At 41.6% G+C, this 23,215-nt stretch overlaps 1 protein-coding gene across 6 annotated transcripts in view; it reads left to right on the forward strand.

The window, feature by feature from the left end:
- The window catches only part of ACTN1 (actinin alpha 1), a 208,910-nt gene that overhangs the window by 83,856 nt on the left and 101,839 nt on the right, over positions 1 to 23,215 (forward strand). For 3 of the 6 annotated variants that reach the window (XM_075329975.1, XM_075329977.1, XM_075329979.1), the window contains exons 3-8: positions 317 to 436; positions 9,401 to 9,487; positions 12,967 to 13,054; positions 13,233 to 13,311; positions 14,356 to 14,437; positions 22,157 to 22,242. In XM_075329975.1, the coding sequence (XP_075186090.1) occupies positions 317 to 436; positions 9,401 to 9,487; positions 12,967 to 13,054; positions 13,233 to 13,311; positions 14,356 to 14,437; positions 22,157 to 22,242 (542 nt within the window). The remainder of the gene's footprint in view (positions 1 to 316; positions 437 to 9,400; positions 9,488 to 12,966; positions 13,055 to 13,232; positions 13,312 to 14,355; positions 14,438 to 22,156; positions 22,243 to 23,215) is intronic. The other 3 variants (XM_075329976.1, XM_075329980.1, XM_075329978.1) reach the window with 1 other exon arrangement.

Raw genomic sequence — 23,215 nt, forward strand, 5'->3', positions numbered from 1 at the left:
GGACCCTTTACACCTTGCCCACCACACATTAGAACACCACCGGCTGACCCCGCTGATCTCCGCGAGCTTGGCCAGCAGTCAAATTTGTATTGCTGCCCCGTTACAGATGATATTGGATAAGGATTCGCCATGTCCAATTTGCTGACACTTTTGTTCTCGGTGAGACTCCTCTAGTAGCTGCTCTCATAGGGAACAATCTTTTAAATGGGTTTCAGGTTAGAGCATTATTGGATGAACCATCCTTCATCTGACGTTCATCTATGGAGTGTGGGGTCTGTATACTCTGCTTACTAAATAATCTTTTTTGTTTTTTTAGGGGAACGTTTACCCAAACCTGAACGAGGCAAAATGCGAGTGCACAAGATCTCCAATGTCAACAAAGCTCTGGACTTTATTGCCAGTAAAGGGGTAAAACTGGTGTCCATAGGTGCAGAAGGTGAGACATTTCTTCTTTATATTATTATTATTAATTGATACCGGGTTGCAAGAATTGTCCCCTTTCAGAACATTGATCTATAAGCTGCGACTTTTTACAAACCAAATTGAATATTGTTCATGCAAAATCAATGTAAGTGCAGCCTTAATGCATAATATATTAAAGATGACTGCTCTTATTTCCGTGCCCTCAGTCCAGAAACCACGGACCATCAAGTAAATTATAGAGCAATAACAAAAAAATCCAGATTGACATCTGCATAGATCAATAAAATCTTCAAACCTTAATTCCATTACATTAAAGTAGTATCCATGCTGGCAGAGAAAACACTGACGCGTTTCAGGCGTTGCTACCCTTTAGTCAAGGTATCGTGGGATATCCTTTTAAAATCAGCAACAGCCAATCATGTAAAACATTATTAAACATTGCAGGTAAACAAAAACACACTTTGATATAAGAGACGCAGGGCTGTACTCTGAATGTTAACCCTTACAGCATACTGTCTTCAGATTACACAGCAAAAACCTGCTGACAGTCACTTTTTAAGTCCCTTTTTTTAGTGATTTGTTTGTTATAACCTCTCATTTTCAAAGATGAGCAAATCTTTGTGACGGAAAGTCAAAATATTACAGAGCAAATTCTCTTCGCTCTAATAATTTCACTATAAAGGATGTATTTAATTGTATAGGATAACAGCTGTCTGCACGGAGTGTAGAATTCTCATTAACAGCCTTGCAATGTATAGATCATTGCCCTTTGCACAATCTGGGGTGGCCTTTGAGCATAAGATCACGAGAAGTAGTTTCAATATCTGGACCTGAAAAAGTGAACCTTAAATTAAGGTAATTTGAAAAAAACAAAACAACAAAAACCCCTATTTATACCAGGCCAAATGAGGTCACCCACGTAATGCAAATATCATATTAGATTAGTGAAAAAAGACTTTAGATTAGTGAAAATAAACTGTTCTTCCCACCATGCAATAAAGTATGGCTAATGAAGGGGCGAAGCGTGACCCCATCGCAGTTCCCTTAATCTGGAAAAAAAATCAGAATTGAATATAAAAAAAGTGTTTTTCAATAAATAATCACTTGACATAATTTCTTTAAGTTCCTCGTTATAGGAATAATATCGAATAAGATGGTATGTAATGGCTTTCAATGCTAGATGGTGCGGAATGCAGCTATGACAATATTGCATGGCACAAAGTGGAATTGGTTGGAACATACAAAATCTCCTAGCACATTTAAGAAAGTGGAGCCGTCTTTGAGAAAACTAGTTTTAAATGTCAGTCCTCCTAAATATATAGTTACATAGTTACTTAGGTTGAAAAAAGACCTAGGTCCATCTAGTTCCCCCTTCCTCCACCAGTTCTACATTTAGTCACTAAGTCATTTATAACCAACAATGTTTTGTGTAGTGAGGAAATCATCCAGCCCTTTTTTAAAAGCTGTTATAGTATCTGCCATTACTACCTCTTGTGGTCGGCATTCCACAGTCTGACTGCTCTAACTGTAAAGAACCCTTTCCTATTTAGGTGTCGGAGTCGCTTTTCTTCCACTCGCAGTGAGTGCCCCCTGGTCCTTAGTATTGTCTTTGGAAGGAATAAGTCATGTGCCAGTCCTTTATATTGACCACACATGTATTTATACATATAAATGAGATCTCCTCTGAGACGTCTTTTTTCTAAGCTAAACATATACTTAACGAATGTGAAGTTGGTGAGTGGGATGGGGTCACCAACTTATGAGTCTTGGGAAGACCATGAAAAATGGGCACATTAGGGGAATCCTTCAAAAGAAAAAACATTTTTTAGCCTTTTGATGAGATATTTAATTCTGTACCCTCCTGTATCAAATTAGAATATGTTTTCATGCAACTTAAGGGTCCCTAGATCCAGTGCCGACATTCTGCCATTTCCCTGGTGTTTGCCGTTTTCCGGCAGCACCAAAGTCTCATCGACAGCTCTGCAGTCAATCGGTATGCCCAACAGTTGGGCTGTCTACAAGGGAGGAATTGCTGAGCTCATAACCCATAGCTTTGTGAAAGGGAACAGCACATTTAGAGTGGAACCCGCCTGAAAAAAGAAAAAAAATGCTAGAAAGAATGAATATTTGAAACAAAATTGTCAACATTGAAACCAAAAAGGGGTCGCCGGGAAGTGGCCTCATTAGACCAACACCTCCGGCAGCACTACTCATCATTAGACTAAAGAGGCGGACATAGAGTATATGTGCAAACATAGAAATTATTTTTGAAAAAACACAATAGAGGACAATATAAAAACAGATAAAACATCACCAAAATGAATCATCTGGGGAGTACAAAATTACATAATGGTGGCACAACAGATTCTCAGAAAAAATATATATCATATAATTCAAAATTCCCAAAATACAAAAGAATCAATCCTAAAATTGGGTATTGTGAGGGTATCGGTATAAATAGTTATAAATAAATCCGAAAATCGTGACCATGAATCTGAACAATTCCAGAGGAAGGATTGAATTCACAATCAGCGCAAACCAACTCATAATAAGAATAGGATTTGATCATAATTGCCAGTGATAGACCAAAGAAATCCCATTACAATGGCAAAAAATACATAGGTCTCATGGTGAGGTGAACTAGAGACTCCTAGTCAGATGACAAATCATTACCTTGAGAGGAGGGGTGCAGAGAGCATAAAGTGTCAAACCTTCAATCTGGAGCCCCCCCCAGAGAGGAACCTGGACTTCGACGCGCATTTCGCACGGTAAGGCTGCTTTTTCAAGATGGAGAGGCACTATGTTTTCATGCAACCTAAGGGTCCCTGGATCCAGTGCCAGCATTCTGCCATTTCCCTGGTGTTTGCCGTTTTCCGGCAGCACCAAAGTCTCATCGACAGCTCTGCAGCCAATCGGTATGCCCAACAGTTGGGCTGTCTACAAGGGAGGAATTGCTGAGCTCATACCCCATAGCTTTGTGAAAAGGAACACCACATTTAGAGTGGAACCCGCCTGAAAAAAGAAAAAAAAATGCTAGAAAGAATGAATATTTAAAGAATGTCAAAACGACTTTGTGCCAATGTTCCATCTTCTTGAGCTTTTTTTAACCGATTCAGGCCCCGAAAGGTGGGAAGCTGCTAAAAAGTGAACTGTAGAAGACGTTTCAAGAAAAAAATGCCGCCATCATGCTTCTCTCAGATCAGGTAACAAAAACCTGCTGACAGATTCCCTTTGCACTGTCTGAAAATACTTCAGGTGCAGTTCTTCCCAAAAAAAATAAGGTGTAGCGTGGGAGGTGTAATTCTGTTATGTTTACATTGATGAGTACAGGGAACAGATGGCTTTAAATAAGTGCTTTTTATCCAGTTTCCATCTTTTTTTTTTTTTTTTGTCCATTTTTACCATTGATGTCATATGCGGTTTCTTTTTTTTTTTTTTACAATATATAGTTTACAATCTTTGTCAATCCATAACACACATACAAAATGGGCAGCACTAGGATGCAACACAAATGGCGTCCGTGTGCTACAGTGTTATGTTTTTGTTTTGATTTTGGTGGGGGGGGATGGGTGTCCGTTAAAAAAAAAAATGGAAATCTGAACATGCTGATATTCCATACTTTATCCTTGTTTTTCGTAGAAAAAAAAAAAAAAGTACATACATAAAACGGGTACTTCTGCAGGGGCTTGCAAGGGCTTTACAGTGAACAGCTCTTACTATGGCCACAACCCATCAATGTATTTTAATTCATCAGCCATTCATTTAAAGGGAATCTGTCACCAGGTTTTTGCCACCTAATCTGAGAGCAGCTCAATGTAGGGGCAGAGATCCTGATTGTAGCGATATGTCACTTACTGGGCTGCTTAGTGTAGTTTTGATTAAAATCTGTTTAATCAGCAGTAGATTATCATTACAGGACTACTTGGTGTGCTGCAGGTAGTCCAGCATATTCATGAGCTCTGTATAACTGCTAGATCTGCAGCAGAGAAAGCATTGATTTCATCAAAATGACAGCAAACAGCTCAGTAAGTGACACATCGCTGGAATCAGGGTCTCTGTCTCTATATTATGCTGCTCTCAGATGGGGGAGCAAAAACCTGGTGACAGATTCCCTTTAATGTCTGGCATGTAGTAATACTTTTTCCCTACAGCAGCCGGACCAAGTGTCCCCCATTATTAATATCTGACAGTCGAGGGTCTCTGAATCTTTGATCTCTGGCCGCTTCAGTTATATAGGGGGTATCTTAATGATCCCAGCAGAATATGGAGTGTGGAAGACCAGTCCTTTCTTTATCCTCCTGACATATTTTATCATGCGCTTGTTGCCAGAAACTATAGCAGCCTTATCTGATAAGACATTCCTCATGGTATCGCCAGCTTGATTTGTTCTTGCCTGTAACATGATCGCATTTATAGTGTCCTGTGGAAGTGCAAAGTATATTCATTATCAGGGCTGTGTGTGTCGCAGGGTTTTATCATTTCTTTTCCTGGTTCAATGTATTTAAGATTATTCCCAGAATATGTTATCTCCTATGGAGCTCAGCAAAGCGCTGTCTTGTATGGAGCGGAGGTACGCATGCTCCACCTCCACGTATTGCCTGTGACATGTATAGGTTACAGACAATAACAGCCGTCTAATCACTGTGAAAGAGTGCGAAACGGCCGTCGTCTCACCCTCTCCCCGCTTGCCACAGCATGTAACTTCCACCTGTGACTAAATGTTTTCACTGCACAGCAAAGATCGGTGCGTGCCTTCATTTCTTTCATACCTATTTCTTGGATTATTCTGGACTTTTGAAGGAGCACCACGTAGCTGTTGCAGGAACTTTTTCCGTCATGCCATTTTGTTCATTGCAGCAAAAAGCGCATTCACAACGCAGAATGTGAATATCGGCCTTCGCTAAAAATATTCCAGTGCCCTATTTTTCCTTCTCAATTATTTGGCTACTTTGATACATTAGTTATACAGTCATATGAAAAAGTTTGGCCACCCCTTTTAATGTTAACCTTTTTTCTTTATAACAATGTGGGTTTTTGCAGCAGCTATTTCAGATTCATATATCTAATAACTGATGGACTGAGTAATATTTCTGGATTGAAATGAGGTTTATTGTACTAACAGAAAATGTGCAATCCGCATTTAAACAATTTGACTGGTGCAAAAGTATGGGCACCTCAACATAAAAGTGACATTAATATTTCGTAGATCCTCCTTTTGCAAAAATCACAGCCTCTAGTCGCTTCCTGTAGCTTTTAATGAGTTCCTGGATCCTGGATGAAGGTATATTTGACCATTCCTGTTTACAAAACAATTCCAGTTCAGGTAAGTTTGATGGTCGCCGAGCATGGACAGCTGCTTCAAATCATCCCACAGATGTTCAATGATATTCAGGTCTGGGGACTGGGATTGCCATTCCAGAACATTGTAATTGTTCCTCTGCATGAATGCCTGAGTAGATTTGGAGCGGTGTTTTGGATCATTGTCTTGCTGAAATATCCATCCCCTGCGTAACTTCAACTTCGTCACTGATTCTTGCACATTATTGTCAAGAATCTGCTGATACTGAGTTGAATCCATGCGACCCTCAATTTTAACAAGATTCCCAGTGCCGGCATTGGCCACACAGCCCCAAAGCATGATGGAACCTCCACCAAATTTTACTGTGGGTAGCAAGTGCTTTTCTTGGAATGCCGTGTTGTTTTGCCTCCATGCATAACGCATTTTTGTATGACCAAACAACTCAATCTTTGTTTCATCAGTCCACAGGACCTTCTTCTCCAAAATGTAACTGGCTTGTCCAAATGTGCTTTTGCATACCTCAGGCGACTGTTTGTGGCGTGCTTGCAGAAACTGCTTCTTTCGCATCACTCTCCCATACAGCTTCTCCTTGTGCAACGTGCGCTGTATTGTTGATCGATGCACATTGACACCATCTGCAGCAAGATGATGCTGCAGGTCTTTGGAGGTGGTCTGTGGATTGTCCTTGACTGTTCTCACCATTCTTCTTCTCTGCCTTTCTGATATTTTTCTTGGCCTGCCACTTCTGGGCTTAACAAGAACTGTACCTGTGTTCTTCCATTTCCTTACTATGTTCCTCACAGTGGAAACTGACAGTTTAAATTTCTGAGACAACTTTTTGTATCCTTCCCCTGAACAACTATGTTGAATAATCTTTGTTTTCAGATCATTTGAGAGTTGTTTTGAGGAGCCCATGATGCCATTCTTCATAGGAGATTCAAATAGGAGAACAACTTGCAAGTGGCCACCTTAAATACCTTTTCTCATGATTGAATACACCTGCCTATGTAGTTCAAAGCTCAATGAGGTTACAAAACCAATTTAGTGCTTTAGTAAGTCAGTAAAAAGTAGTTAGGAGGGTTCAAATCAAGAAATTGATAAGGGTGCCCATACTTTTGCATCGGTCAAATTTTGTTTAAATGCGGATTGCACATTTTCTGTTAGTACAATAAACCTCATTTCAATCCAGAAATATTACTCAGTCCATCAGTTATTAGATATATGAAACTAAAATAGCTGTTGCAAAAACCCAAATTGTTATAAAGAAAAAAGGTTAAAATTAATAGGGGTGCCCAAACTTTTTCATATGACTGTATGTACTTCTATTCAAAGCCTCATAGGTGGTGACAAATTAACTATCAAATAACATTTCATTTGTATACATCCTTATCTTCCCTGTGATTTACATAAATTAGTCAGAGATATAGCAGCAAGATATATAATAGGATCAATATTTACCCATGTTAGAAGTGGATCACTCAGACGGCTCCCCGACGCGTGTTTTGCAACTCGCTTTTTCAAGGGGCATGGTTAACTACTCCCAGACCCGTGTCTTAAATATGGAGCCACTTCCCATCACATTCTCCCATCCTACAATAGCAGGTCTCTTAACGCATGCGCATTTGTACTAATTGAATTAGCCTTTCCCACCTGCTTTTTATTGGTGAGATGCCTTGCGTATCAAATAAAGTACCCACGCATGCGCAGTAAGTAAACCTTCTCCGTGCTGCATTAGGTGTTTATTATTCCTCCATGTTGTTTCCACTTTGTGAATTTCAATATTGTTTTTTGTGATTTGGCACTTTTCTGAATCTTTATCTATATAAACATCATACTGATATCAATCTATTAGAGTATACAGGTTCTTTTACTAAAATATATCTTGTACATAGCATTCTTAAAGGGAACCTGTCACCACTTTTTTGGACTATAAGCTGCGGCCACCACCACCGGGCTCTTATATACAGCATTCTAACATGCTGTATATAAGAGCCCAGTCCGGGGGTATAACATAAAAAACACTTTATAATACTTACAACGCAGTTGGCCATATGGGCGTCTCCTTTCTTCGGTGCCGGCGCCTCCTCTTTCGGCCATCTTCGTCTTCTTTCTGAAGCCTGTGTGCATGACGCGTCCTACGTCATACACACTCGCCGCTCCTGCGCAGGCGCACTACAATACTTTGATCTGCCCTGCTCAGGACCTGAATGCCAGCGAGTGTGGATGACGTCTGACGTGTCATGCACCGCAGCTAGAGAAAAAGGAGCACAAAGATGGCCAAAAGAGGCGGCGCCGGCACCGGACAACGGAGACGCCCATATGGCCAACCGCGCGACCGTTAGGTAAGTATTATAAAGTGTTTTTTATGTTCTCACAGTGGCCTGGACTCTTATATACGGCATGTTAGAATGCTGTATATAAGAGCCCGGTGGTGGTGGTGGCCGCAGCTTATAGGCCAAAAAAGTGGTGACAGGTTCCTTTTAATATTTATGTACTCTTAGTGTTCAGTATTTTACAGATATTTATTTATTTTATTTATATACCCTCTGCTGCTCACATTTAACTTATTATTACATGATTTTACAAGTAATTTTCTACTACCTTCGGTGGTCCCCTAGTAATCATTTATCATTTCTGCCCTGATTTGATTGACTCTGTTCCCATAAGCATATTGTCCCTAGTAATTATGAATTTTATTTAAGTACATTTTTGTTTTAAATCTTTTAAATTTCTTTCAATAAAATATATATTTTTTAAAATCTATATTGAATGGTGTTTGTGACCCACGTATGGTTTTAAGTTTGCCTCTTATGCATGAGATCTTTTTTTAATCTATTACAGGAGGTAAGAGAAATAGCTAATCAGGAGGACTATACTACATTTCTAATTGGAGCTATTTGCTAATATTATTATTATTACACTTACTACATATTGGGATAGGGTCTTGGACATGGGAATAACCATTTAAAGGGAACCGGTCACCAGTATTTTGACTATTAAAGCAAAAGTGTCACCTTCTGCAGCTCCTGTGCTGCATTGTATGAAGGGGCACCTTGTTGCTGACCCCCCTTGTAGACCCCAAAAAGAACTTTAGCATACAACACGGTGGTATTTTATAAAGAGATGTGTTGGCCAGATGGGCGGGCTCTATTTCGGCTCCTGTCCCTCCTTGTCGCCTTGTTCGCCGTCCTCCTGTCATGATTGAAAAGGATGGCCCCGCTGTCATCATCCCACGCTGCTGTCCAAGTCTTAAGCAGGCTCTGTTCTCTCTACCCTTATTGCGGGCCGAGCATAAAAACAGTTTACTCGAGCGCACCGGTGATGTATCTGCGCAGGCGCGAGATCATGGTCGGCTACGAGGATGACGCTGCTGTCATGCACAGGGCCGACCATGATCTCGCGCCTGCGCAGATACATCACCGACGCGTGCAACAAAACTGTTTTTATGCTCTGCCTGCAGTAGGGGCAGAGAGCACTGCGCCTGTGCGAAACTTGGACAGCAGCGTGGGATGATGACAGCAGCACCATCCTTGTGCTCCATTTTTTTTATTACAGGTTAAGTGTTGAATATATATGTATTATCAAGTTACAGTCTAGTGACTATTTTTTCTATTTCAGTAGCAGATTCCTTCTCCGATTTTCCATACTTTACTTTTTTTTTTCTTTGTTTATTTTCAGAAATTGTAGATGGCAACGCTAAGATGACCCTAGGAATGATTTGGACGATTATCCTCCGCTTTGCTATACAAGATATTTCCGTTGAAGGTAATGTATCCCTCCACCAATACATAGAATCATACCATGTTGGAGTTGGACGGGACCTCCAAAGTCATCATGTCCAACCCCTGGTCATAGCAGGATTCACTAAACCATCTCTGACAGATGTCTGTCCAGCCTCTGTAGGAACACATACAATGAAGGAGAACTCAGTCACCACCTCCCGTGGTTGCCTGTTCGACTCATTGATCACCCTAAGGCTATGTGCGCACGTGTGCGCTCTGCACCGCACACAAAAGATCCGCTTCAGAGCGCAGCTGAAAAGCTCCGTTCTGAAGCGCCTGGTGCCTGCAGAATTCGTGCGCTCTGCATGCTGCCTCTCCCTATAGACAGCATGCAAAGCGCTCGAAAGAAGTGACATATCACTTCTTAAAACGCACGCTTCGGGCAGTAGCCGAATCGCTGCGTTCTAATACGCCATGTGGGCATGGATTAGGCACAATCTTTATACATTGTGCTGGGGACGCAGGACGCATGCACTTGCGCTACGGTGCAGATCGCAGCATAACTGCATGCAATACGCACACGTGCGCACATAGCCTCACTCTCAAAATTTTTTTTCTAAGATCTAATCTGTATCTTCTCCCTTTGTTTCATTCCATTGCTTCTTGTGTTTCCATGTGCAAATGAGAATAAGGAGGATTCCCCTACACTGTAACATCGCTTCACATATTTGTAGACCGCTATTAAGTCTCTTCTTAGCCTTCTTTTTTGCACGTTCACATTTCTAGATACTTTAACCGTTCCTTGTAGAACATAGTTTGTAGTCCGCTCACCATCTTGGTCTCTCTTCTCTGAACTCGTTCCAGTTTTCAATGTACTTTTTTTTTTTTTTTATGTGATGCCCATAACTGGACACCGTATTCTAGATGAGGTCTGACCAAAGAGGAGTAGAGGGGGATAATGACATCATGTGATCTAGACTCTATGCTTCTCTTATTAAATACCTGAACTGTTTGCCTTTTTTTGCTGCTGCATCACTCAGTTGACTCATGTGTAGTCTGTGATCTATTCGTATTTCCATGGATTTTTCACATGTGCTGTTGCTTAGTTCTTTTCCTCCCATTTTGTAGATGTTATTTTAGTTTTATTGCCCAGATATAGAATTTTCATTTCTCCCTGTTAAATACCATTCTATTAGTCGCTGCCTATGTCCCAGATTATCTAGGTCTTTCTGAATCCTTTGTCTTCTCTAGTGTTAGCTATCCCTCCTAGTTTTGCATCACATGCAAATTTAATTAGTTTACATACAGTTCCCTTTTCTAGATCATTTATAAAAAATGTTGAACAACACTGGGGCCAAGACAAAGCCTTGAAACACTTCCAGTTGGATGTGCAACTATTTATTACCACTCTTTGAATATGATCACTGAGCCAGTTATGAATCCACCTAACTTTAGCCTTGTACATCCCATACGTGGTGGTCATTTTTTTCAGTAAGGATAGTATGAGATACTTTATTGCTGAAATTGAGATATATTATGTCCGTGTTTCCAGCACAGCAGTAGCGTATTTATAGGGATTAGCGTTTGTCGTTTTATGTGGCCGGCTCCTTTACAGTATGAGACCCCTTTCAGTACCATAAAGAGACATGATTTCTGAGATATTGCACTGGGGCTCTGAGGATTACACCTCTGCATCTGGAACACAAAATATAATGTACTCGATCGCAGCTGAGAAATGTTCAACAGGTGTTATACTTAAACTAATGTGACGAACAGTCAAGTATAGTTGGATAAGGGTGTCCTACACTACTGCCATTGTACACTAAAATTCATGAAAATATTGGGGGATAAAGATTGGGGTAGCACATTGGGAGAGCTTTACAAGGAATCTACCCTCCTGAACTGTCTATATGGGCATTTAGGTCCTAGAAAGCTGCACCAAATAAGACCTTAATGTCTGCAATCCGATGACTTATTTTAGAGAAATTCATATAAAGAGGCCAGTAAACGAGCACCATCGATTTGTACATACAGAGCATATTACATCAACTGATCCACACATCCTATGCAAAGAATGGCACAAAAAGGCTGTGATGTTTTGGCTATTAGGAGTCCGGACGTGTCGTTAATATGCAATCCTTACATACAGCAACATATACTGACATATCCTTAAACAGGGTCCACTACTTTAACATTGATGGCCTAGCCTTAGGTCCAATACCGGGGTCCAACACCCCGCATTCCCCACCAACCAGCTGTTCTCTGTGCAGGCAGCGGATGTAAATGCTCAGTACCGGCGCTGTTCTGTCTTCTGATAGCGGCCAGGTGCTGCACATCCACCCTCAATTGATTAGAATGGGATCCCGGATCCGTGCTTTCCTTAACCAAGATTCAGCAAAAACATTAGTGCATGCCCTCATCATCTCCCGCCTCGACTACTGTAACCTCCTGCTCTCTGGTCTCCCTTCCAACACTCTTGCACCCCTCCAATCTATCCTAAACTCTGCAGCCCGCTTAATCCACCTCTCCCCTCGCTATTCCCCAGCCTCGCCACTCTGCCAATCCCTTCAATGGCTTCCCATCGCCCAACGACTACAGTTCAAAAAAGCCATCCACAACCTGTCTCCTCCTTACATCTGTGACCTAGTCTCCCGGGCCTACCCGCACGCAACCTCAGATCCTCACAAGATCTCCTTCTCTGCTCCTCTCTTATCTCCTCTTCCCACAATCGCGTACAAGATTTCTCCCGTGCCTCCCCCATACTCTGGAATGCTCTACCACAGCATATCAGACTCTCCCCTACCGTGGAAAGCTTCAAGAGGAAACTCAAGACCCACCTCTTCCAACAAGCCTACAACCTACAATAACCCTCAGTCCAGTACACCACTGCGCAACCAGCTCTGTCCTTACCTATTGTACCATCACCCATTCCCTATAGACTGTGAGCCCTCACAGGCAGGGTCCTCTCTCCTCCTTTACCAGTCTGTTAATGATTATTGTACGTATACCCTCTTTCACTGTAAAGTGCCATGGAATAAATGGTGCTATAAAAATAAATAATAATAATAATAATAATAAAATGGGAGGTGGATGTGCAGTACCTGGCCGCAGCCACTATCAGTTGATGGTGCAGCTCTGGAACTGAGCATCTATGGACCCCTGCTACCGGCACTGAGAACAGCTGATCGGCGGAGTGTCATACCCTGGCCGGTCAGACGTCCTAAGGATAGACCATCAATGTAAAAGTAGTGACCAACCTCTTTTATCAATTGTTTCTGACTCTCCTTTGACATCTAATTTTGGAATTAGAAGGAAGAGGGTTCATTATATAGAACAACTCTTTGCCCCAAGTAAAAGAAAGCCTGGTTACATCTTTGAAGAATAGGCAACTTTACTTTCCATTTGCCCTGCTGATATTTGGCCACTTATGGCCAAGTGGTGCCACTTCAGACGCTCGGCTAGCTAGTACCAATGCTATCCATGACATTATCCTCTCATTTTTTGCGTTTCTTACCTTCATAGAAACATCTGCCAAAGAAGGCCTGCTGCTCTGGTGTCAGAGGAAGACCGCTCCCTATAAGAATGTGAATATACAAAACTTCCACATCAGGTGAGTGACCTGCTAAAAGGTTCCTTTATATTTCCACATTTACATTTCTAAGGCTATTCCTGTAAAGTAATCTTATACCTATAATAAAGCAGCCTCTTCCTAGTACTGTCTGTGCAATGTATCATCTTGTCGGATCGAATTCTAAGAAACCTTTATTTTCTTTTTTTTTCTTCTACAGCTGGAAAGATGGACTTGGCTTTTGCGCTCTCATTCATAGGCATCGTCCAGAGCTTATCGATTATGGCAAGTTACGGAAGGTAGCTAAACTTCTAACTTAATGCTGACATACAAGAAATATAAGGACTGCCAAACTTCTTTTAGCCTTAAAGTTGCATTTTCAAGTTTGGAAGTTATTTTCTATTTATCGAAAAGGGGAAAAAATTCCCGACTACTGGGATGACAACTGATCCCGGGAACAGGGCGGTTTATGAAGCGGTGGTCTATCATGCGAACCTCCGCTCTATTCATTCTTACCGGGACTGAAGGAGATAGCAGAGCTCTGCACTTGGCTGGTCTTCAGCAATCCCATGAGAATAAATGGAGCTACTGTATGTGCATGACCTACCTTTGCGCCATTCACCGGGGAAGAGCCTCAGTACTTGGGATTGGTGGGAGTTCCAGAGATCGGGATAGTGATCTCCTTTTCCATGGATGGAGAAAACGTCCACAATTCAGAAGTAGTCATGAGAAGCAAAGGAAGGTGACCGTATAAATTGGAAAGCTGTTGTTCCCGACCCTTCCATATTAATGTATGATTGGACTGGCCGAGTATGCATGTGTTTTCTATTTGAAGAGGAGAATAAACAGGTGTGGCTAATCTCTTCGGAAAACCAAAAATATCTGGCGTTGGAATTTTAACATGCTGATCCTAATTGGCATCATCTGTCCAATAAGATCTTTGAGATCCTCCAATACACACTGGATGGTTGTCTGAGATCAGTGGCCTCAGAGGACTTTATTTCTAGTATGTATGAACTCCTATTATTTGCATGGTGAGTTCCATGTATAACAGGAACCACGAGGCAGCGCTGGTTTTGTGGAACAATGGTAACCAATAGCAGCTGACAGACTCCATTGATTTATGACAGTTTGCAATTGTGGTGTCCACTGGTGTAAAAACGACTATTATTAATCTCCATTGTCCCTCTTTATAAACATGGGTAGCAAAATGCTAAAACCATTACAACCATAAGCTGTGTAGTGGGTTCTGCTTTGCAAATCTTGAAATATGTGGGATATTCTTGTAAATGAGCTAAACCGGATAGTGGAAAATAATGTATGGAAAACATTTTGTATTGTAGGATGACCCGTACACAAACCTGAACACTGCGTTTGATGTCGCAGAGAGATTCCTGGACATTCCTAAGATGTTGGACGCTGAAGGTAATTCACTCTCCGTACTTCTGCAGTATAATAAATCATTGTTTTATATAGGCCAAACCAGTAGAGACCCTTCTTCTTTTCTTCCTCCTCCTTCCTAAGTCATCACTCATATAAAATTGTGAAGACCAAGCACTGGTCATCTGAGGTTTTGTAGAACCACCTCTGGAAGGGATTCTAAAACTTTGTTCTCCACTTTGTACACACAGGACAACATGTCATCAATAAGGATATTGGCTTATTTTTGGATGGTGATGAGCAAATAGTTCAGTATTTAGGTGCTCTTAACGAGCACTTGATGCTCGGATGAGCTTAGGCGCAACTTGAGCACTCGAGTATAATGGAAGTCAAGGGGGAACTCAAGCGTTTTTCCGAAAAAGTTTCAGTTCCCCATTGGCGTCCATTATACTTGGGTACTTGAGTCTCGCCCTTCTGAGCATCAACTGTTCGTTAAGAGCACCCGAATTCTCATCACTAGTTACAGACTTTAGTCTCCAAGTGGGATTGTGTTAGAGTCTTATAATGGTGTCCTCAGAGTCTTCTGATATTACTGTGTTGAGGAAACTTAGTATTTTGGTTCGAAAAGCAGACTTTTTACACTAGGTGGGGTGTGCCTAAAAACAACCACTGCCATTAGTAGTTTTAAAGAAGTACTCCAACAAAATTTGATATTGCCTAAACCTCCTTAAATGTATATGTAGTAGTGTAGGTGCATTACTGTAGTCACTGATTGCTGTCTTCCCCATTTTCAGCAGCTCTCCAATCCTCTTCTGGATCAGGTGACCTCTATTCTGACCTGACGTCTGACCCTGGCCTGTGGGTGTAAGCCGGTAGTCTCCTTGACAGTGTAAGCCAATGGAGCCGCAGAATGAAGCACCACAGGATTACATTGTATTAGGTCAAACACCAAGTCCTGATTCATCAAGACCAACCATTTTCCCGCCAGTCTTCATGAGGGGGCGAGACGCTTCAGATTCTTGAAGAGGTCTCAGAGGTGCACAAAAAATTTGCAACTTTTCAAAGCAATGTCAGAATTCTGGTGCAATTGCTTTGATAAATCTGGGCCATTGAGCTTAATGTTTGGAATAGAATAGAAGTCACAAGACCCAGAAGAGCAGGAACCAGGGAAGACTCCGATCGTAGAGTATACTACCGTACTTACAGTACACTACGTAAACGGTCAAGTTTAGGCAATAGTTTTGTGGGTGTTCTTCTTCCTTAATATTTAAGATTATTTTTTGTAGTGCCATGTAAAGTCTTTCCCATTATTTATAGACATCTCCTCGAAGTTTGCTAAAAGTACAGCATTCGTTTTCTTGGAACGTACAAGTGTATAGAATAGTTTGTGCTTGGTATTGTTAGCCACACCATTGTTTATGGCACATTACATACCCAGTTTCTTTGAGTTTGGCAGTTTGCCAGTGACACATGTATCTTCCCAGTTTCGGAACCTCAGCAGTAATTCGCAGGCCTCATATAGAGATGACAGTGACCTCATTATTGGGTGCGCAGTTGTCTGTTTCTCATTGTATTAGTAACATATTGGCAAGCACATTTATTCCCCCCCAAAAAAAAAAAATGAAAAAAAAATCTTTCCCACTGAAGACCTGAATCATAAATTCCTTATGTCCTAGTGACACACTAGAGTCAGACGCTTTCTTTTCGGTTTTGTAGTTGGGACTTAAAGGGCACTTAAAGTTTTAGCTAAAGTTACTCAAGTTTACGTGATTAAATCCTTGGCATTCTCCATTAAGTGCTTGTAAAATTTGCCTAAAATTGCCCCAGTGTAAATCCTCAGTTTTACTATGAGGTCATTTTTAAATATTTTTTTTAGCTAATAGTTTGGGTGGTGATTAATCGTGGTGCCCTCGCGGTTAGTAGGCCCACTGTGCCCTGATTGTAGGCAGAATTAGCAGGGGAATACGCGGTCATATCTGCCCTCATGACTTTTGGTGAATGACGAGCTGATGGTATAACTCCATTTCACTTCAATAATACATAATGTTGTATCCCATCATTAATGGACAATTTACAAAAAATTAGGTTATCCCCTGATCACTGAGGCTCTGACTGCTGAGACCTCTAGTAGTTTTGAGGTTGGGGCTTTGAAACCAGGATAACTACGTTTTCCAGGCCCATCCTAAATCCATTAGACACAATATTTCCCCAAGGCACATATTGACATTTAAACCGGGTGTGAACAGTCTCCACCACTACCGGCTATATATGGGACCACTCCAATGGGGCATACAAACCGAGAAAGAAGGAGTTTGATGGTTGATAAAAAATTACAATTTTTTTTTAACCCCTTCACGACCTTGGACGGATCTATCCGTCCAGGATCGTGTTCCGTTAAGCCCCGCCCCCTGCCGCGGGCAGGCGGCATGGATCGGCACACATATCAGCTGTTTTCAACAGCTGACATGTGTGCCTGCTAGCCGCGGGTGGAATCGCTTCCACCCGCGGCCATTAACCCCTTAAATCTTGCTGCCAAAGTCTGGCAGCAAGATTTAAATGCGCGCGGCCATGTTTGTTACTTACCGCCGCCCCCACCGGAAGTCACGTGTGTTATCACGTGACTATCGGTGGTTGCCATCGTAGCACAGGGTCATGTGATGACGCCTGCTGCTACGATGTTTCACTTTCGTTTTCCCTCGGCCAAGAGCAGAGGGAAAACCAAAGTGACTGAATCTGCTGATTACAGCTGTATTGCTGTGATCAGCAGATAGCGATCAGCGATCGGATTGCTGATTGCTATAGCCCCCTAGGGGGACTAGTAAAATAAAAAAAAAGTGAAAAAAAAAAGTTTTAAAAATTAAAAATAAAAACCTAAAAGTTCAAATCACACCCCTTTCCCCCCATTGAAAATTAAAGGGTTAAAAAATAAATATACACATATTTGGTATCGCCGCGTTCAGAAATGCCCGATCTATCAAAATATAAAATCAATTAATCTGATTGGTAAACGGCGTAGTGGCAAAAAAATTCCAAACGCCAAAATTACGTTTTTTGGTCGCCGCAAGTTTTACGCAAAATGCAATAACAGGCGATCAAAACGTAGCATCTGCGCAAAAATGGTACCATTAGAAACGTCAGCTCGAGACGCAAAAAATAAGCCATCACTGAGCCATAGATCCCAAAAAATAAGAACGCTACGTGTTTCGGAAAATGGCGCAAAACGTGCGCCACTTTTATTGGTCAAACTTGTGAATTTTTTTTAACCCCTTAGATACAAGTAAACCTATATATGTTTGGTGTCTACAAACTCGTACCGACCTGAGGCATCACATAGATACATCAGTTTGATCATATAGTGAACACGGTGAATAAAACATCCCAAAAACTATTGTGCGATGACACTTTTTTTGCAGTTTTTCCACACTTGGAATTTTTTTGCTGTTTTCCAGTACAATATATGGTAAAACCTATGGTTTCATTTAAAAGTACAACTCGTCCCGCAAAAAACAAGCCCTCGTATGGCAAGAGTGACGGAATAATAAAAAAGTTACGGCTCTCGGAAGAAAAGGAGCAAAAAACAAAAACGCAAAAAACGGAAAGTGCCCGGGGGCTGAAGGGGTTAAACAATGGTAAAAAGTCAATAGTATCAATACAAACATAGATGAAATGACACAAAGGATAAAAAAAGACACATGGAATTGAATGATGGGAATGAGTACCCTGGGGCACAACCAAAACAGAGAAACAATTTTTAAATATGGAGAGTCCTGAATCCCTCATACAAAATCATGCTGCTGTGGAAGCAATGATACACATATAAAGAGGGAATATCAGAATAACATACCAAAGTGCTTAGTGCTTAAAGATGTAAAAAAGTATTCTCAGGGTGAAATCAGGGATGCTCACTAACTTCTCCAGATGTACCCACAGACCTCGACGTACGTTTCGCATTCAGTCATATGCTTAATCATGATTAAGCATATGACTGAACGCGGAACGTACGTCTAGGTCTGAGAATACTTTTTTTTTTTTTTTTTACATCTTTAACCACATAGCACTTTGTATTTTATCTGAATGGCATAATTTTAGTGAATTTATTTATGAAATTGTCATTTTGATATCATATAACATAGGACAAAAAGTACATACTAAGCTAAGGGTGCATTTACACCAGCCAATTATCTGGAACAAGTGTTCCTTTGAACTCTCAAACAGGCAGCTAATCACCTCACGAGTGAGAATAAACGCTCATTCATCGGGTGAAAGGATATTTATGTTTAAAAACATCATTCTCGACAGCATGTGTGAAATGTGCTGCTGAAAACTGTTATTCTATGTGCGCAGGATAATTGTGCTAACAATCATCCTGCGCGCACGTAAGCTGACCTGTCTGAACAGTCTATTAAACAACCGTAGATCAGTTTCTGTGTAGCCATCTGGGTTCGTTTGACTCCGCATGACTCTTTGTCTAAATGGAACAGCTCAGGATAGGCATATGACTAACTTGTCGTTCTGTTACAGGTGGCACAGGCATGACTTTTTTAGATTATAAGTCCTGATTTAAAATATTTTGTGTATATTAGTTACTAAAAATAATAAAACATCAAATGTCTCGTAGTAATTTTAGAACATGAGTTCAAATTGGTTCTCTAGCGCCACTCACTTCCATATCGGGAGGGTAGAGGTGCTACTGATTTGGCATCCATCGCCCGCTTTCCAGTAATACGGAAGTGAGCTGCTCGCGGAGGAACCTCAAAAGTGTTCATGTATAAAGCTTGTAATTGAAGTTTGGGGCAATCAGTTATCCGCTCACTGGATATTTGTGTTTGATGGGGTCTGGATGCTCAAGGTGAACACTCATGTCATGGTTCCAATGACTTTTGTGCTTCAGGACCTCCTAATTCTTTTATTTTAAGCTATTCCGTGCAGAATAAATGTCTATATACACAGTGTGCCAGGATATACTGCATGCTTCTTATCTGGAGCGCATTATGTGTATTTCATCTTTTCAGTTTGTGAACAACAAAATGCTCAACGCAATTATCATATATCGTTTTGTTTTATTTTCTTTATTTCCCTAAGATCCAAAATTACCTGAAAGTCCTGGAGAATATCCTCTTGTGTGAAACCTTTTCTTTTAACACTAGAAGTCCCAGAAAGGGGTCATTTGACATTTTTACCATTGGAACCCTATGGAGCTCGAAATTCCTGGGACTTCTAGCGTTAAAAGGGGTTATTCATGGTGGACAATCCCACTTTGTTAGAACGATCCCCAGAAGAAGTTAGATCACCACATGGTGGCTGCGGCTAAGATCCTCCGCGATCAGCCGTAATGGGAAGGGCAGCCGAGCGGCCACTACCACCATGGGTCAAAGTGGTTGTCTTGGAAGAACAAGTTATCACCTTTTCATGGGATAGGTGATAACTTGCTGATCGATGGGGGGCGCACTCATTGGCAGAACAGGGAACGTTTATCACTGTTAGGCCACGTTCACACATTGAGTATTTGGTCAGTATTAGCTCAGTATTTGTAGCCAAAACCAGGAGTGGATAAACAATATGTAGAAGTGGTGCCCGTGTCTCTATTATACAGGGTGGTCGAAAAGTAGGTGGACAGTATGTGTAATAGGGTCATCAAACATGGGGTAAAGTGAAACTGACTCAGTGGGCCTTAGCAACCAATCAGATTCCACCTTTCATTTTCCAAAGAGTCTGTGAAGAATGAAAAGTGGAATCGGATTGGTTGCTAAGGGCAACTGAGTCAGTTTCACTTTACACCATGTTTGATGACCCTATTACACATACTGCCCACCTACTTTTGGACCACCCTGTACTTTCCCTCTGATTGTGCCACTCCTGGTTTTGTCTTACATATACTGAGGTAAAAAACTCGCCAAATACTCAACGTGTGCACATGGCCTTTCACTGAGGCGGTGGATCACATGCTCACAGACTGCTTCACTCATTCCCTAGGGGGCTGCAGTGCACATACGCGCCTGTTGCTTCATTCATTCATTCTCTACATGACTGCAGTGCTTATGCTCGCTTGCTGCTTTATTTATTCATTCATTCATTCTGTATGTGGTGCAATGGTTATGCTTCCATGCTGCTTCATTCATTCTCTGTGGCTGCAGTGCTCATGTTCGATAGCTGCTTCATTCATTCTCTGTGGCTGCAGTGCTCATGCTCCCCTGCTGCCTCATTCATTCTCTGTGGCTGCAGTGCTCATGCTCCCCTGCTGCTTCATTCATTCTCTGTGGCTGCAGTGCTCATGCTCCCCTGCTGCCTCATTCATTCTCTGTGGCTGCAGTGCTCATGCTTCCCTGCTGCTTCATTCATTCTCTGTGGCTGCAGTGCTCATGCTCCCCTGCAGCTTCATTCATTCTCTATGTGGCTGCAGTGCTCATGCTCCCCTGCAGCTTCATTCTCTGTGGCTGCAGTGCTCATGCTCCCCTGCTGCTTTATTCATTCTCTGTGGCTGCAGTGTTCATGCTCCCCTGCTGCTTCATTCAATCTCTGTGGCTGCAGTGCTCATGCTCCCCTGCTGCCTCATTCATTCTCTGTGGCTGCAGTGCTCATGCTTCCCCGCTGCTTCATTCATTCTCTGTGACTGCAGTGTTCATGCTCCCCTGCTGCTTCATTCATTCTCTGTGGCTGCAGTGCTCATGCTCCCCTGCTGCCTCATTCATTCTCTGTGGCTGCAGTGCTCATGCTTCCCTGTTGCTTCATTCATTCTCTGTGGCTGCAGTGCTCATGCTCCCCTGCAGCTTCATTCATTCTCTATGTGGCTGCAGTGCTCATGCTCCCCTGCAGCTTCATTCTCTGTGGCTGCAGTGCTCATGCTCCCCTGCTGCTTTATTCATTCTCTGTGGCTGCAGTGCTCATGGTCCCCTGCTGCTTCATTCATTCTCTGTGGCTGCAGTGCTCATGCTCCCCTGCAGCTTCATTCTCTGTGGCTGCAATGCTCATGCTCCCCTGCTGCTTCATTCATTCTCTGTGGCTGCAGTGCTCATGTTCACTTTCTGCTTCATTCATTCCCTATATGGCTGCAGTGCTCATGTTCCCCTGCTTTATCATTCATTAATTCATTCATTCTGTATGTGGCTGCAGTGCTCATGCTCCCCTGCTGCTTCATTCTGTGGCTGCAGTGCTCATGCTCACCTGCTACTTAATTCATTCATTCATTCTTTATGTGGCTGCAGTGCTCATGCTCACCTGCCACTTTATTCATGCTCGACATGGCTGCAGTGCCCATGCTCACCTGCTACTTAATTCATTCATTCTTTATGTGGCTGCAGTGCCCATGCTCACCTTGTGCACAATTCATTCCTTACGATGCAGCCTCTTGGCTTTTCCAGCAGCCCCTTAGAGAATGTATTGAGTGGCGGACGGGCATCTGACCGGCTTCATTTTGTAATGAGGATAACCATTCGCCTACCTGCGAATAATCTGTATAAGATGAATGAACTCGAGCAGAAAGGACTTCACACAAGAGGACAGCAGAAAGGCCGCCTCTTCAGGGTATAAGGTGTATTTCTGTGCTCCCCAACATGTCCGCAGCAGATGGCTGTTATCATCACCTGTCACACTCCTTTCACCTGCCACATCCGATATATTGTTCTGGGTTTAGAATAGAATGTGATTCATGAGGTTCTATGTTCCATTCACAATCGCTGTATTACATCGTGTTTGTCATTGTTTTACATGTGACCGTGTTTCCATCTCATATACTGAATCAACATGCTTTAAACCTTTTCTTGACAGACATTGTTGGGACGGCTCGCCCTGATGAGAAGGCCATCATGACCTACGTTTCTAGCTTCTATCACGCCTTTTCAGGAGCCCAGAAGGTATCCCAGGGTTCCAGTATCTCTCCAATCAGCACATGGTTCCTGTCGCTAATGTGCAAAATCTTTCTCCCTTTCTCCGTTTTTAGCACCGGGATATCCTTCCTCTTTCTTAGGGACGTTCATGATAGTCGCTGAGCACAACTATTCTTTCCTTCACTATTTTCCAGCTTATATTGTGTGTCTGTAGTCACAACTTAAGCCTAATTTCAGGTTATATTTACTGTTATGGTCAGTATTTCAGAATGTTATGTGCGCATTGTATGGATGCATTTATGTGTGTTATATTCGCTGCTATCTATGCACAGGCCAGTATGCAGAATATTAGGCAACATTTGGGAATCTGTGACACCATCCTATGGAAGGGTCGACCAATGGAAAGTCTTAATGAATCTGCAAGAATTAGAGAAATAAAAATATACAAGCATATAATGTAAAATCTGTAATTGACACAGGCTATTGCTGATCTGTCATAGATCTGCTGTATTTAGTGAAGAGATTATATAATATATATATATGTGTGTATATGTGTGTGTGTGTATGTGTGTATATGTGTGTGTGTATGTATGTATGTATATATATATATATATATATATATATATATATATATATATATATGTATATGTATGTATATAAATGTGTGTGTGTATATGTATAGATATAGATGGATAGAGATATATATGTAGATATAGAGAGAGAGATATATAGATATAGATATATATAGATATATTTAGTGATTATTTTTACATATACACACTGTATTTAGTGATTTATATAAATATATATATGCTGTATTTAGCAAGGTGTGCTAAATATATACACTTAAGCAAGCATTGTTGACCTTAGGGAGATCAACATATCCACTGCGGAGACACCATCATGTGTTTCTCAGCGCAGTGATTCTAGAGCATTGCCCCCTGGGAAGTATGCAAATAAGAAAGCCGCGGAGACACCATCACGTGTTTCTCAACGCTGG

The sequence above is a fragment of the Anomaloglossus baeobatrachus genome, chromosome 12, assembly GCF_048569485.1.
Source record: "Anomaloglossus baeobatrachus isolate aAnoBae1 chromosome 12, aAnoBae1.hap1, whole genome shotgun sequence".
Taxonomy (NCBI): domain Eukaryota; kingdom Metazoa; phylum Chordata; class Amphibia; order Anura; family Aromobatidae; genus Anomaloglossus; species Anomaloglossus baeobatrachus.